This window comes from Salmo salar, chromosome ssa27 (genome assembly GCF_905237065.1).
Source record: "Salmo salar chromosome ssa27, Ssal_v3.1, whole genome shotgun sequence".
Lineage (NCBI taxonomy): Eukaryota > Metazoa > Chordata > Actinopteri > Salmoniformes > Salmonidae > Salmo > Salmo salar.
The window spans coordinates 22,177,501-22,191,947 of NC_059468.1; the positions used below are offsets into that span (position 1 = coordinate 22,177,501).

Below are 14,447 nucleotides of genomic sequence, written 5' to 3' on the forward strand. Positions count from 1 at the left end.
TGTTCACCCATGACTGCGTGGCCATGCACGCCTCCAACTCAATCATCAAGTTTGCAGACGACACTACAGTATTAGGCCTGTTTACCAACAATGATAACACAGCCTACAGGGAGGTGAGGGCCCTGGGAGTGTGGTGCCAGGAAAATAACCTCACACTCAACGTCAACAAAACAAAGGAGATGATCGTGGACTTCAGGAAACAGCAGAGGGAGCAACCCCCTATCCACATCGACGGGACAGTAGTGGAGAAGGTGGAAAGTTAAGTTCCTCGGCGTACACATCACAGACAAATTGAAATGGTCCACCCACAGACAGCGTGGTGAAGAAGGCGCAGCAGCGCCTCTTCAACCTCAGGAGGCTGAAGAAATTTGGCTTGTCACCTAAAACACTCACTAACTTTTACAGATGCACAATCGAGAGCATCCTGTCGGGCTGTATTACCGCCTGGTACGGCAACTGCTCCGCCCACAACCGTAAGGCTCTCCAGATGGTAGTGAGGTCTGCACAACACATCACCGGGGGCAAACTACCTGCCCTTCAGGACACCTACAACACCCGATGTCACAGGAAGGCCAAAAAGATCATCAAGGACAGCAACCACCCGAGCCACTGCCTGTTCACCCACTATCATCCAGAAGGCGAGGTCAGTACAGGTGCATCAAAGCTGGGACCGAGAGACTGAAAAACAGCTTCTATCTCAAGGCCATCAGACTGTTAAACAGCCACCACTAACATTGAGTGGCTGCTGCCAACATACTGACTCAAATCTCTAGCCACTTTAATAATTAAAAATTGGATGTGATAAATCTATCACTAGTCACTATAAACAATGCCACTTTATATAATGTTTACATACCCTACATTACTCATCTCATATGTATATACTGTACTCTATACCATCTACTGCATCTTGCCTATGCCGTTCAGCCATCGCTCATCCATATATTTTCATGTACATATTCTTATTCATTCCTTTACACTTGTGTGTATAAGGTAGTTGTTGTGAAATCGTTAGATTACTTGTTAGATATTACTGCATGGTCGGAACTAGAAGCACAAGCATTTCGCTACACTCGCATTAACATCTGCTAACCATGTGCATGTGACCAATAACATTTGATTTGACTGATAGACAGACAGCAAGAGAGAGAGACAGAGAGAGAGACACAGCGACAGCGAGAGAGAGAGCGAGAGAGAGACAGAGAGCGAGAGAGAGAGAGCGAGGCAGAGAGCGAGAGAGAGACAGAGAGCGAGAGAGAGACAGAGAGAGCGAGAGAGAGAGAGCGAGAGACAGAGAGCGAGGGTATGAGAGAGAGCGAGACAGAGAGCGAGAGAGAGACAGAGAGAGCGAGAGAGAGACAGAGAGAGCGAGAGAGAGACAGAGAGAGCGAGAGAGAGACAGAGAGAGCAAGAGAGACAGAGAGCGAGGGTATGAGAGAGAGCGAGAGAGAGACAGAGAGAGCGAGGGTATGAGAGAGAGAGAGACAGAGAGAGCGAGGGTATGAGAGAGAGCAAGAGAGAGACAGAGAGAGCGAGGGTATGAGAGAGAGAGAGACAGAGAGAGCGAGGGTATGAGAGAGAGAGAGAGAGAGACAGAGAGAGCGACAGAGAGGGTATGAGAGAGAGCGAGAGAGAGACAGAGAGCGAGAGAGAGAGAGAGAGGCAGAGAGCGAGAGAGAGGCAGAGAGCGAGAGAGACAGAGAGCGAGAGAGACAGAGAGCGAGAGAGACAGAGAGAGCGAGAGAGACAGAGAGAGCGAGAGACAGAGAGAGCGAGAGAGAGACAGAGAGCGAGAGAGAGACAGAGAGCGAGAGAGAGACAGAGAGCGAGGGTATGAGAGAGAGAGAGCGAGAGAGACAGAGAGCGAGGGTATGAGAGAGAGAGAGACAGAGAGCGAGGGTATGAGAGAGAGAGAGACAGAGAGCGAGGGTATGAGAGAGAGAGAGAGAGAGAGAGAGAGAGCGAGGGTATGAGAGAGAGAGAGAGAGACAGAGAGAGCGAGGGTATGAGAGAGAGAGAGAGACAGAGAGAGCGAGGGTATGAGAGAGAGAGAGAGACAGAGCGAGGGTATGTGAGAGAGAGAGAGAGAGATAGACAGAGAGAGCGAGGGTATGAGAGAGAGCAAGAGAGAGAGAGAGAGCGAGGGTATGAGAGAGAGAGAGACAGCGAGAGACAGAGAGAGCGAGGGTATGAGAGAGAGCAAGAGAGAGACAGAGAGCGCGAGGGTATGAGAGCTTGGTCAGCATAAAGAAGAACACATACCAGGCTTGAATGTGATGAGGCAGGATCTGTTGGTACACGTCCCCTCTGGAAATATCATTATCTGCATACACACACAGTACAGTACATTTAATTTGACATAGAAGATTGAGGAGGATTGGTCTTTACGTTAACACAAGCAGGCAGTGGGTGTGTTACCTGAGGCCATTCCCCTCCAGCGTGGGCTCTGCGTTTGATCTCCTCGACTGTCTTCCTACGAGAATCCTGGTCTGACCGCGACACGAACACTGGCCTTATGAACTTTATCAGAGCTGGTGGGGCAGGGAGAGACAGAAGGGGGAGAGGGGAGAGACAGAAGGGGGAGAGGGGAGAGACAGAAGGGGGAGAGGGGAGAGACAGAAGGGGGAAGAGGGGAGAGACAGAGGGGGGAGAGGGGAGAGACAGAAGGGGGGAGGGGGAGAGACAGAAGGGGGAGAGGGGGAGACAGAAGGGGAGAGGGGGGAGACAGAAGGGGGAGAGGGGAGAGACAGAAGGGGGAGAGGGGAGAGACAGAAGGGGGGAGAGGGGAGAGACAGAAGGGGGAGAGGGGAGAGACAGAAGGGGGGAGAGGGGAGAGACAGAAGGGGGAAGAGGGGAGAGACAGAGGGGGAGAGGGGAGAGACAGAGGGGGGAAGAGGGGAGAGACAGAAGGGGGGAGGGGGGAGAGACAGAAGGGGGAAGAGGGGAGAGACAGAAGGGGGAGAGGGGGGAGACAGAAGGGGGAGAGGGGGGAGACAGAAGGGGGAGAGGGGGGAGACAGAAGGGGGAGGAGAGAAAGAGTAGGGAGAGAAGTGGAGGTGGGAGAAGGGGAGGTGGGGGAAGGGGAGGAGTGAGAGACGGATAAGAGAGGGAAGGAAATAGAGTGATGATACAGAGATTAGTGATTAGCACAGCATTATGACTAATAATAAGAATGTTATGAGATAACCAGAATATGCTAATCATTAACACCTGGTCTCACCACCTCTACCTCTCTCCCCCTCCCCTCCCCCTGCATGTCCAGTCTGATAACCTCACATCAGTCAGCATCTATCAGAAGACTGTGGTTCTCACCGGCCCTGATGAAGACAGAAAATGAGGAAGACTATACTACCAGAGAGAGAGAGAAAATGAAGGCTACAGAACACACTTCCCTAGACAGTGAGACAGACCAAAAAAGCCTGACAAATGAGGAAGAGGCAGAGAGAGAGAGAGAGAGAGAGAGAGAGAGAGAGAGAGAGAGAGAGAGAGAGAGAGAAGAGATAGAGGTGAGGTAGACAATGGTATTTAATGAAGATGATGAAGAGGACTACTCACTGCCCCAGACGGGGATGTTCTTGCTCTCGGTCTTCATGACGATAGAGGCCATGGTCATGGTGATGGGGATGGCGTCGAAGTAGGACGAGTGAGGGGCCAGGGTGAGGATGGGCGCCTGCGAGGGCGGGGCCGGTTCCCCTTTCACCGTCACCCAATGGAACCCTCCACAGAACCACAAAGCTCGCATGATCACCCTCAGGGCTATGTCACAGATCCTGTAGGGGGGGGGGGGGAGAGACAGAGAGAAACAGAGACAGAGAGAGAGAGAGAGAGAGGGGGGGAGGGAGAGGGGGGGAGGGAGAGAAAGAGAGGGAGAGGGAGAGAGTGGGGGTGTGTGTTTATTTTCTATTTACACAGATAAGTAAATTAAAGACATGCTCTGGAACTTTGGCAACTCCTACGTATTTTTGTAAACCTCCCACTTTGGGCTGGATGCGTCAATGACCTTCAATCCCCTCACCATTTGAGTGACAGCACAGCAGAGGTGAACACACAGCAGAGAGAGCAATGACGTGGTTCACATATCTGTACATGTGACGTAGTACTCAATTTTCAAGGACCACCTTTGGCTAGTGAGCGTTACTTTCAGAACTACTGGCTAAAAAGTACACACAATTACCGGAGAATCTCTTTAAGAATGCAATTACGGCCTGTCGCGTGTGTGTGTGTTTGCCCCGACACAATGACGACAATATACAAACCTTCCACAAGAGGTGGTGATGTCATTCATTATATATATACTGTACTCTATACCATCTACTGCATCTTGCCTATGCCATTCGGCCATCGCTCATCCATATATTTATGAACATATTCTTATTCATTCCTTTACACTTGTGTGTATAAGTTAGTTGTTGTGATTACAAGATTACTTGTTAGATATTAATGCATGGTCGGAACTAGAAGCACAAGCATTTCGCTACACTTGCATTAACATCTGCTAACCATGTGCATGTGACCAATAAAATTTGATTTGGATTTGATATATAATTCTCTCTCTCTCTCTCTCTCTCTCTCTCTCTCACACACACCTCCTCCACCAGGTCTCGGTCTCCACGACCAGTTCAGATCGTCCCAGAGAGGCAGCGAAAGCAAAGGGCCAGGCCAGCAACATGAGGAACACTGCAGAGAACAACCGTACTGGTACCACCGTCACAGTCATCACACCGATCTGAGAAGGGGGGGGGGGGCAAGAGCGGAGAGAGAGACAAAATCAAATGGTGATGCATTCATTCATTCATAAAAACACAGAGGGAGAGGGTGACAGAGGTACAAATGATCACAATTCATCAGGGAAAGCATCTCTTTCTGTGAAGTTAGAATGACCCATCAAGAACTGCTCTGTTGAAGAAGACTCAGGCGTGCCTCTAACCATCCAGCAATGACAGACTTACAGCTAGTCATCCCTCCTAGCTTTCTCCGTGTTAACTCTATGCTCCTTATGTAAGCATGATCACAACAGCTCAAAGAAATACTATAAAAAAAATAAAAAATTAAACTATCCAATGTGATTTCAGATTTAAATAAAAATAACAGTTAGTTTAGTACCAAATTATTTTATGCTTACATCATTAAGGTCAAAGGATAATCTGAGGTCAAAGCTGATAACTATTGACCTGTCAAGCCCTTAGAAGGAATATGGTTGTATGTCATGCCATCACTCCAAATAACAGGGTCACAATGTCAAGGCCCACACTGTCATTTCAGATCCCCCCTCCTCTATGCCTCTACCCATCATCTGGGGACCTCTTATCCATCTTCTGTCTGTTACAGTAGGGTGTTGTTGTTCTCAATACTGCACATGTTTCTTTCTCTATTGCTTTCTCTATAAATATATCTTTCCCCCTCTCCCTCCACCCCCCTCTCTCTGCCTGCCTACATTACAATGTGGTCTTCTTTCCTTTCCCAGGGGACTCGTATTCCTTCTCTTCTCTTCTCTCTCCATCAGTCTGTGTGAGCCCCAGGTGCAGACAGCATGGCCAGATAAATAAACACTAATAGCTGGTTTATGACCCCCCCCCCCCCCTCCCCCAAAACACCTAACGACCCATCCTAACCACCACCACCACCCCCCCCTTCTGTAAATGGACTCATCCAAACAGCACACTAACAAACATTAGCAGCCATTCTACTGAGGTTATAACTCCATTACCAGAATTATGACTATCTGTCCCTCCTGTAGAATCAGTGTTTCCCTTATATTCATTTGGCAGCTGAGTATGGTTCCCTCTACACATTTTTTTTTTTTTACATTGTAACACTCGTCTTAAAAAGTGTGTTACAAGTTGCATATCTACCTCAGATTCTCATCAGATCGTCCGAGAAACCTCCAAAGCCACTAGCTAGCCATCTTGTGATCCTCGAAGTATAGCAAGCCCTATAGATGTAGATGCAATAACTGTTAGCTAAGATACACTAGCAAAATCATTTTGGGGGTTAATATAGAATTGGCTGGTGAAGATCAGGAGAAAATTCAAAACTGTCCTCGATTTTCTGATGAGTTTCAAAATAAAGATCATTTCAACCTCTACCTATCTGGACCCTTCATTTCTGCTAATTCCAAAGGGTTAGGGCAAGGAGCGAGGGGTTGTGTTGTATAACTGGCACTCTTGTGAGCTGGTCTCTGTGTTGGTTGTGAGAGAGGATTCAAGGAGTTAAAAAGGAAAGCTTTGTGGTGTGAAATATTCAGGAGGAGACTCAGTGGAGGTGTGTGAGAGAGATAGGAGGCATGCAAGAGAGAGACTGGATGCAAGCCTTTTGTTTCCTTAAAACGCACGGCACACACTTCTATCCTCCACCTGTGGAACGGTCGTTAAGACACTAACAGCTTACAGACGGTAAGCAATTAAGGTCACAGTTATGAAAACTTAGGACACTAAAGAGGCCTTTCTACTGACTGAAAAACACCAAAAGAAAGACGCCCAGGGTCCCTGCTCATCTGCGTGAACGTGCCTTAGGCATGCTGCAAGGAGGCATGAGGACTGCAGATGTGGCCAGGGCAATAAATTGAAATGTCCGTACTATGAGACGCCTAAGACAGAGCTACAGGGAGACAGGACGGCCAGCTGATTGTCCTCGCAGTGACAGACTACGAGTAACACCTGCACAGTATTGGTACATCCAAACATCACACCTGCGGGACAGGTACAGGATGGCAACAACAACTGCCTGAGTTACACCAGGAACGCAAAATCCCTCTATCGGTGCTCAGACTGTCCGCAATAGGCTGAGAGAGGCTGGACTGAGGGCTTGTAGGCCTGTTGTAAGGCAGGTCCTCACCAGACATCACCGGCAACAACGTCGCCTATGGGCACAAACCCACCGTCGCTGGACCAGACAGGACTGGCAAAAAGTGCTCTTCACTTATGAGTCGCGGTTTTGTCTCACCAGGGGTGATGGTCGGATTCGTGTTTATCGTCGAAGGAATGAGCGTTAAACCGAGGCCTGTACTCTGCAGCGGGATCGATTTGGAGGTGGAGGGTCCGTCATGGTCTGGGGGCGGTGTGTCACAGCATCATTGGACTGAGCTTATTATCATTGCAGGCAATCTCAACACTGTGCGTTACAGGGAAGACAGCCTGCTCCCTTATGTGGTACCCTTCCCTTGGTGGAGGAGTGGGATAACATCTCACAGCAAGAACTGCAGTCCATGAGGAGGAGATGCACTGCAGTACTTAATGCAGCTGGTGGCCACACCAGATACTGACTGTTACTTTTGATTTTGACCCCACCTTTGTGGGGACACATTATTCCACTTCTGTTAGTCACATGTCTGTGGAACTTGTTCAGTTTATATCTCAGTTGTTGAATCTTATGTTCATACAAATATTTACACGTTAAGTTTGCTGAAAATAGACGCAATTGACAGTGAGAGGACGTTTCTTTTTTGCTGAGATTATATATCTACACACACAAAAGTATGTGGACTGCCCTACAAAGTAGTGGATTCAGCTATTTCTGCCACACCGTTGCTGACAGGTGAATAAAAATCAAGCACACAGCCATACAATCGCCATAGACTAACATTGGCAGTAGAATGGACTTACTGAAGAGCTCAGTGACATTCAACATGGCACCGTCATAGGATGCCATCTTTCCAACAAGTCAGTTTGTAAAATTTCTTCCCTGCTAGATCTGCCCCGGTCAACTGTAAGTGCTGTTGCTGTGAAGTGGAAATGTCTAGAAGCAACAACGGCGTAGCCGCGAAGTAGTAGGCCACACAAGCTCACAAAAACAGGACCGCCAAGTGCTGAAGTGCGTAATGTGGAAAAATCATCTGTCATCGCTTACAACACTCACTACCGAGTTCCAAACTACCTCTGGAAACAACGTCAGCACAATAACTGTTCGTCGGGAGCTTAAAGAATTGGATTTCCATGGCCGATTAGCCACACACAAGCCTAAGATCACCATGTATAAAGCCAAGTGTCGGCTGGAGTGGTGTAAAGCTCGCCGCCATTGGACTCTGGAGCAGTGGAAACGCGTTCTCTGGGAGTGATGAATCACGCATCATAATCTGGGTTTGGAGATAGCAGGAGAGCTACCTGCCCCAATGCATAGTGCCAACTGTGAAGTTTAGTGGAGGAAAAATGGCCTGGGGTTGTTTTTCCATGGTTTGGTCTGGGGGGGGCGGGGCTGAGGATTATTTCCGTCTGTAATAAAGCCAGGGGCGGAAATCCCGGGGGGGACGGGGGGACACGACCCCCCCATCCTGGGAAAAATATGATTTGTCCCCCCCAATATATCACTGAAACATAACTATGTAATTTAAATAATATTAATAATACGCAATGAAAGCAATTGTGCTGATTATAGACACTTAATAGCGCGTTTTTAAGTTTCAAAAGATTGCGACACCCCCACCCTTTGCCTCACAATGGTTTGATCCACTGCCAGTTCCTTAGCTTGCTAGGTAACGTAGAGGTTGTATCTACTGTCTGAAAGGCACTCAATGCACGTAACTGACGTGAGGTTAATCCAGTCAATCGCGCACACACACTAGCTGAATATGCAGAGCTAGCGCGCAAATATTAACTATTAAGCTAGCTAGTACCTATTCCATTTATGTGGCCTCGTCAAAGATGGAATCTTTGCTATCGTCAATTTATTCCGAGATCAGCATGCAGATGATGTAAGTTAGTGCTTCAAAGTCCCTGTGATAAGGTTAGCGATAAACTGAAATCCAAACTGAACAGAACTACACTCTCTTCTAATTTAGCTTTTGCAACAAGACCATTAAATATATTTAAGACAATGGTCTTAAATATATTTAATGGTCTCGTTGCAAAAGCTAAATTGTCGCAAGGGAACTTTTATTTATTTATTTTATTTCAACTTTATTTAACCCGGGTAGCAAAGATTATAGCAAACACCACTGAAACGGAATTGGTGCTCGCTAGCTTTGCAAATTCAGCTATTGTTGGAAGCCAGCCAATATGAAACAAACGATTAAAATTACAAAAGGTTGCAGCATATGTTGTGTAAATGGTGAACTCATACAGCTGTCAACTCTTGTCATTTTAATCCGTTTCACAAATAACCTACACACTGTGTGTGTAGCCAGCCAGGTAGAAAAATGGCAGAAAAAAGAAAAAAGACGGACATCAGAGTATTTTTCAGTTCACCAAAACGCAAAGTAAGAACCCTAGTAGCCTAATATCTCAAAGACTAGTTGATAAAATGTTCATAAGAAAGAAGTGAAATGCTAATAGAAATGTTTCACATTGATGTCATTAGGCAGAGCAGGCAACAGATGGCACACAGACAGCAGAGTTGGGGACAGATATGCAGGGACAGACTGGCAGAGACAGGGAGTCTCAGGTAAGTTTGAGTCTTTGTTTGGCAACATTATGAAAGGTTCTATTTTTTTTAAACTTGTAAAATAGGGACATAATTGGAAAATGCCATAGATACCCCCACTCTCAACTTAAACTGGTGACTGAACTAAGATTTGTTTAAGGCAATGGTATTGCTGTTTTGATTAATTGTGTAGTTTTGGGTACCGGTAGTTAGGAGTACAGAATGAAATTCTGAACATCATGGCCAATACAGTCATTCAAGGCATTGCAGCTGAGATTAGGTCTCTTCCAATTGTACAATTTTCAGTAATTGTTGATGGTACTCAAGATGTCTCTGGTGCTGAACAGGAGAGTGTCTGCCTGCGTTACGTTGACCATGACCTTGTCCCTCACGAGGAGTTTATTGGGCTATACAGGGTGTCGGAGACAACAGGCGAGGGCATTGCGAAAGTGGCAACTGATGTGTTGTTGAGGCTCAATTTGCCCATGTCTGGCTTCCGTGGGCAGAGCTACGATGGTGACTCTAAACATGGCAGGAAAATACACAGGTGCACAGGCAATTGTGAGGAGGCAGCAGCCATTAGCCCTCTATGTGCATTGTGGAGCACACTGTGTAATCTGATTACACAGGCTGGCTGCACAGCCTCCCCACTGATCTGGGATTCCCTTTCTTGGGTCCATCAGTTAGGTGTCCTCTATGGCCAGTCAGGAAAGTTTAAGAGCATGTTTGAATCAATTGCCACGTCCAAAGATACAAATCTGACCACCCTGAAACCCCTATGTCCAACGAGGTGGACTGTGCGGAATACTGCTATTAGAGCTGTGCTAGGGCAGTATGAGCGGGTACTAAGCAGCCTAGAGGAGATGGCAAAAACTGCATCCAAGACAGCTTCAACTGCCAGTGGCTTATTCGAGCACTTCAGCAAAGGCAAGACTGTGTTGGGCCTCACACTTGCCTCTGCTGTTCTTGGAGAGCTTGAATGTCTAAACATTTCACTGCAGAAGAAAACTCAGACTGTCTCTGGTATGCAGGCTGCAGTCGAGTGTGTGCGGTCATCTCTTAGGGGCAAGAGAAATGACGAAAGCTACCTTGCACTGTATGAGAAAGCAACAACATTGATTGACTCTATTGAATCCATTGAATCCATTGAGACACACTCAAGACGATTTGCTGGCAAAGCAGTGGATCACTATAGGGCAGAATTTGTGTTGGATGGTGTGGAGGTTCAGTTTGGCGACCGTTTTGACCAGGACAGTCTAAACGTCCTGCAAAAGTTGGAAAGAGCGCTTCTCACGGGGGAGTTGGATGAGTCTCTAGATCAGTACCCAGAGCTGAACATAGATTCTCTTTCACAACAAATACCCCTGTAGCAGCAGTGGAGAGGCAGCAGAGGTCCTCAGGAGGCTTTAGTACATGACAGTACACTTACTAATTATTTATTTCATGTTATTTTATTTAAAATTGCATACTTTGTGTGACATACTTGTCCATAGCTGCTGTTTGAAGAGTTGAGACACAGACTGAAGGATATTTCGGTTGATTTATTTGGGTTATTCATTGAAGTAGTTATTTTGCTTTTAGAACTGTACTTATTTTTAGCTTTTTGTTCTTGTAAAGCTATTGGAGTAGACTCAGGCCAGTGGCACATATTTAATGACTTTATAAATGTATCAGAAAAAGTAGAATTAAAAGGTCAATTCAATACGGAGAACAACTTTGTGATGTTACTCAATGGAGATTATTTTAGACGAGATCACACCATGTTCATTGTATTTACGAAAACTGCACCCATACAGTGTACAGTACCATTGCCACCTACTGGCCTTTCTTGGTATTGCTGGTTGTAAATACAAATACCTGCAGACATACTGGACTGATAAGGAACACTGCTATAACTATTATTAGTAGTAGTATTATGATGATTTAAACATTTGAACAAGTTGGGACAACCCTTCTGTTAACTACTGTACCTATCAATTATCCAGTAGTAGTAATTATGGTTCCTCAATATACATTTAACATATTACAACGTAGGCTATGTGTTACAGCACTACTTTTGGTGTCCCCCTCAGGAATTGCTCTTGAGAAAATGTCATGTAATTGTCCCCTCCAAAGTTGATGTCAGATTTTTGCCCCTGAATAAAGCCCTTTTGCGGGGAAAAACTCATTTTGATTGGCTGGGCATGGGGCATGGCCTATATGAATCCTACCTTTGAAGCACATCTTATGAGTAGCAGACCATTTTGCTTTCATCCTGTGCCAATGAAATTTGCCTAGACCTACTGTCAAGTTAGCAGGCAGTTAGATAGCTAGGTAAGATGACTGAATGTTGTTTGTTATCAAACCAATAATTATCAACCCAGGATTAGTTTCAAAACAGCAACATGGTTTGTGAAATTATATAAAATGCGTGCGAATCCTGACAGGAGAAAAAAAAAAAAAAAAGCAGCTCTGGTAATATGAGTCATATTGTTTTAACCATTTGGGTTAGAGACAAGCCTTTTTCTTTTCGCTGTGAATCTCCAAGCATGTTACTTGTATTCCCTTTGCCCGTTTTCAGAATTTCTACCAGGTTTGTGTTTGGGGAGAATGGATTTGCCTGACCTGTGCATTGACACCTGTCGTGTCTCTGACTTATCATTAAAAGTGAAGACTTATATTATCCAATCAATTCTCTGTAATTATTATTACGCAATTAAATTAATCATGTAAATTTAATTAACTCGGAAGTCGGGGCACCATGGAAAGTTTTGGTTTACAGAGTCATAATTTTCCGAATATAACTCTTCAGATATTTTAATATCTGATCAATTAGTCTTCTATTAATTAATTATTATTATTACCTTCCGTCAGTCTCATCTGAACGTTGTAAAATTCTTGGTTATCTGCATGAACCCAGCCTCTACTATGAATCATCCATACACCAATTGGCTCAATTATTTATTTACTAACCAATTAAACAATTACAGAATATACAATATATAATAACATTATACAGTAAATACTGTCCCTAGTGGACTAAACAAAAACAGTTTGGTTATAACACGATAAATTCAGAGAGAAGAGAAGGGGGTTTTGGAAGGAAAACTAAGGAACATGGGTCTCTATTGGACCTTGGAAGCTATTCTTACATAAATACATATGCCACTAACGATCGCTCATTCGGAAAAGCAATGCATTGTATTTACGTGAAGCTGGCTTCAATAGTTGAGCTGGTGATGTGAGGCTCTCGTTTTCCCAGTCGAGGTCGCCACTGTCCTTTGTAGATTATTCCAGGTCGTCGTGTCAGAGGTTCACATGGTCTGAGAGGTTCATCTCAATGTGGAGATGCTTCCTTGTCGGTCAGTGTTCTAATATTAGATTTGTGCATATGTTCAGCTGCAGTCTGATATATGCTAGTTTAGTATACACTTCTTCTTTAGGTGATCAATAGTTCAGAGTTCACACCATTTCACGTGTGGAGCAAGCTCTCACGTTTCCTGGCCTGTATAGTTGAAATTAGCCCTTTTCAACGTGGAGGACAAGTCCTCCCGTTATTTGGAACTGAGTTGACTTTGTCACGGAGGCTTTTATTCTAGAGTGGAAAAGAGTTAGGTTCATCATTTCCAACCAATGTCTATTCACTTTGGCGTGGCTACTGACTTAGTTAAACTTTACATGGGAGGTCAATTTTCATTTTAAAAGGTTAACATCACATTACATCATTTCGCAAATAGTTTCATCTTTACTCATTCATTTTATACAAGAATTAGATGCAAGCCTCATAACTGAGGAACTTGTATAAACAGTTAGGGGAATGTGCTGTATTGTCTTTCATGAGGTCACAAACATGAAACAAAACGGACCGGGATGTAGCTGGCTTCTCCACCGACCGTTTACACATTCTCCAAAATAGGAATATTGTTCAATTCTCAAATTCTGGGATGTAGTAGAATTTGGCGGGAGAGTTCCTTTGTTCTACTGTGACCCTCTCTATCCCATACGGCATGGTCAAGGAGACAAGTGTCTCTGCAAGGAATTTATGGTGGTTGTAAAGTCATAAAAACTGCCCCCCCTCCTAACAGGAGAGGGGGGGGTTGTTCACATCTCTCCTAGCCAATTCACTGAAAGGGGTAGCGTCATGACACACCTCTCCACTAGATGGAGTGATGAACTTGTTGGTGATATAGGGTGATGTGTTCAAGGGGCCACAGAGTGTACTGCCTGCCAAACCTCACTGCTGATTGGTCAGTTCAGTGGAGCCAGATCCTTATCTCTGCTTCTGGCTGTTGGAGAGGGGTAATTGAGTGAGCTGGGGCCCTTTTATGGCCCTGCCTCTGGGAGCCTGTCAGCTTTCTGCCTGTGACATGAGAGAGAGTGAGTGAGGGCCTAACTAAGATATTTTGTGAAGTGCTATAAACATATGTGACCCGATTCAGGAAACTAGGTGTATGTCGCAAGTCACGACTTCACAGGAGAGCTGTTTTAACATGAAAACATTTTTTTAATAAAAATGTGTTTTTTGGCAGATGTCTTCTCGAACATGTGAACTTTCTGTGCCTTAATATCAAACTTGTATGCCATCTGTAAATACGAATAAAGTTGTTAAATTACGAGCCTAGTTGGTTTAGCCACAGAAAAAGTAAGCAACCTTCCCACTAGCCATGAGTGGCTGAAATAATGAGTGGGCTGGACATGCCGAGAGATGAGCTTGTATTGGTCTGCCATATAGCACGCGTCTGTCTATTGGAGCTGGTCAGTATGTCTAGGTAATCGTGCCAAATGCAGCTTTTAATTTTTTTTTCAAATGTACCGCTTGGTAAAACTGCATAAACCTAATGTCAAGTTAAAGTGTACTGTTAGCTAGCTAACGTTAGCTGGCTGGCTCTCCACTTTCTGGAGGACCGAGTTTTGATATCAGTGGAATTCGAGTATGATAGCTAAGGAGATTGAGAAAAACACCAGTCTGCATTACATCATCAAACTCGTAAGGGCAACCATTCATGGCATTAGACAGGAGACGCGTCCAACCATGATGTATACTGGTAAGATACTAGCTAGCTACATTTTCAGATGTTTCTAATTTTAACAGAAAGTGTTTCATTTCAGATGTA

At 45.1% G+C, this 14,447-nt stretch overlaps 1 protein-coding gene and 1 long non-coding RNA gene across 2 annotated transcripts in view; one reads left to right on the plus strand and one right to left on the minus strand.

Moving 5' to 3' along the window:
- The window catches only part of pcat1 (1-acylglycerophosphocholine O-acyltransferase 1), a 13,206-nt gene extending 8,148 nt beyond the window's left edge, over window positions 1-5,058 (minus strand). Inside the window, 2 exon segments of the mRNA NM_001165266.1 lie at window positions 4,601-4,733; window positions 4,736-5,058. Of these exon segments, the coding sequence (NP_001158738.1) occupies window positions 4,601-4,733; window positions 4,736-4,788 (186 nt within the window). The 5' untranslated portion in view covers window positions 4,789-5,058.
- LOC123730929 (uncharacterized) overlaps window positions 1-6,083 on the plus strand; it is a 14,231-nt gene extending 8,148 nt beyond the window's left edge. The window contains exon 2 of the long non-coding RNA XR_006762369.1: window positions 4,599-6,083. This is a non-coding gene — a long non-coding RNA (uncharacterized lncRNA). The remainder of the gene's footprint in view (window positions 1-4,598) is intronic.
- Window positions 6,084-14,447: the final 8,364 nt, after the last annotated feature.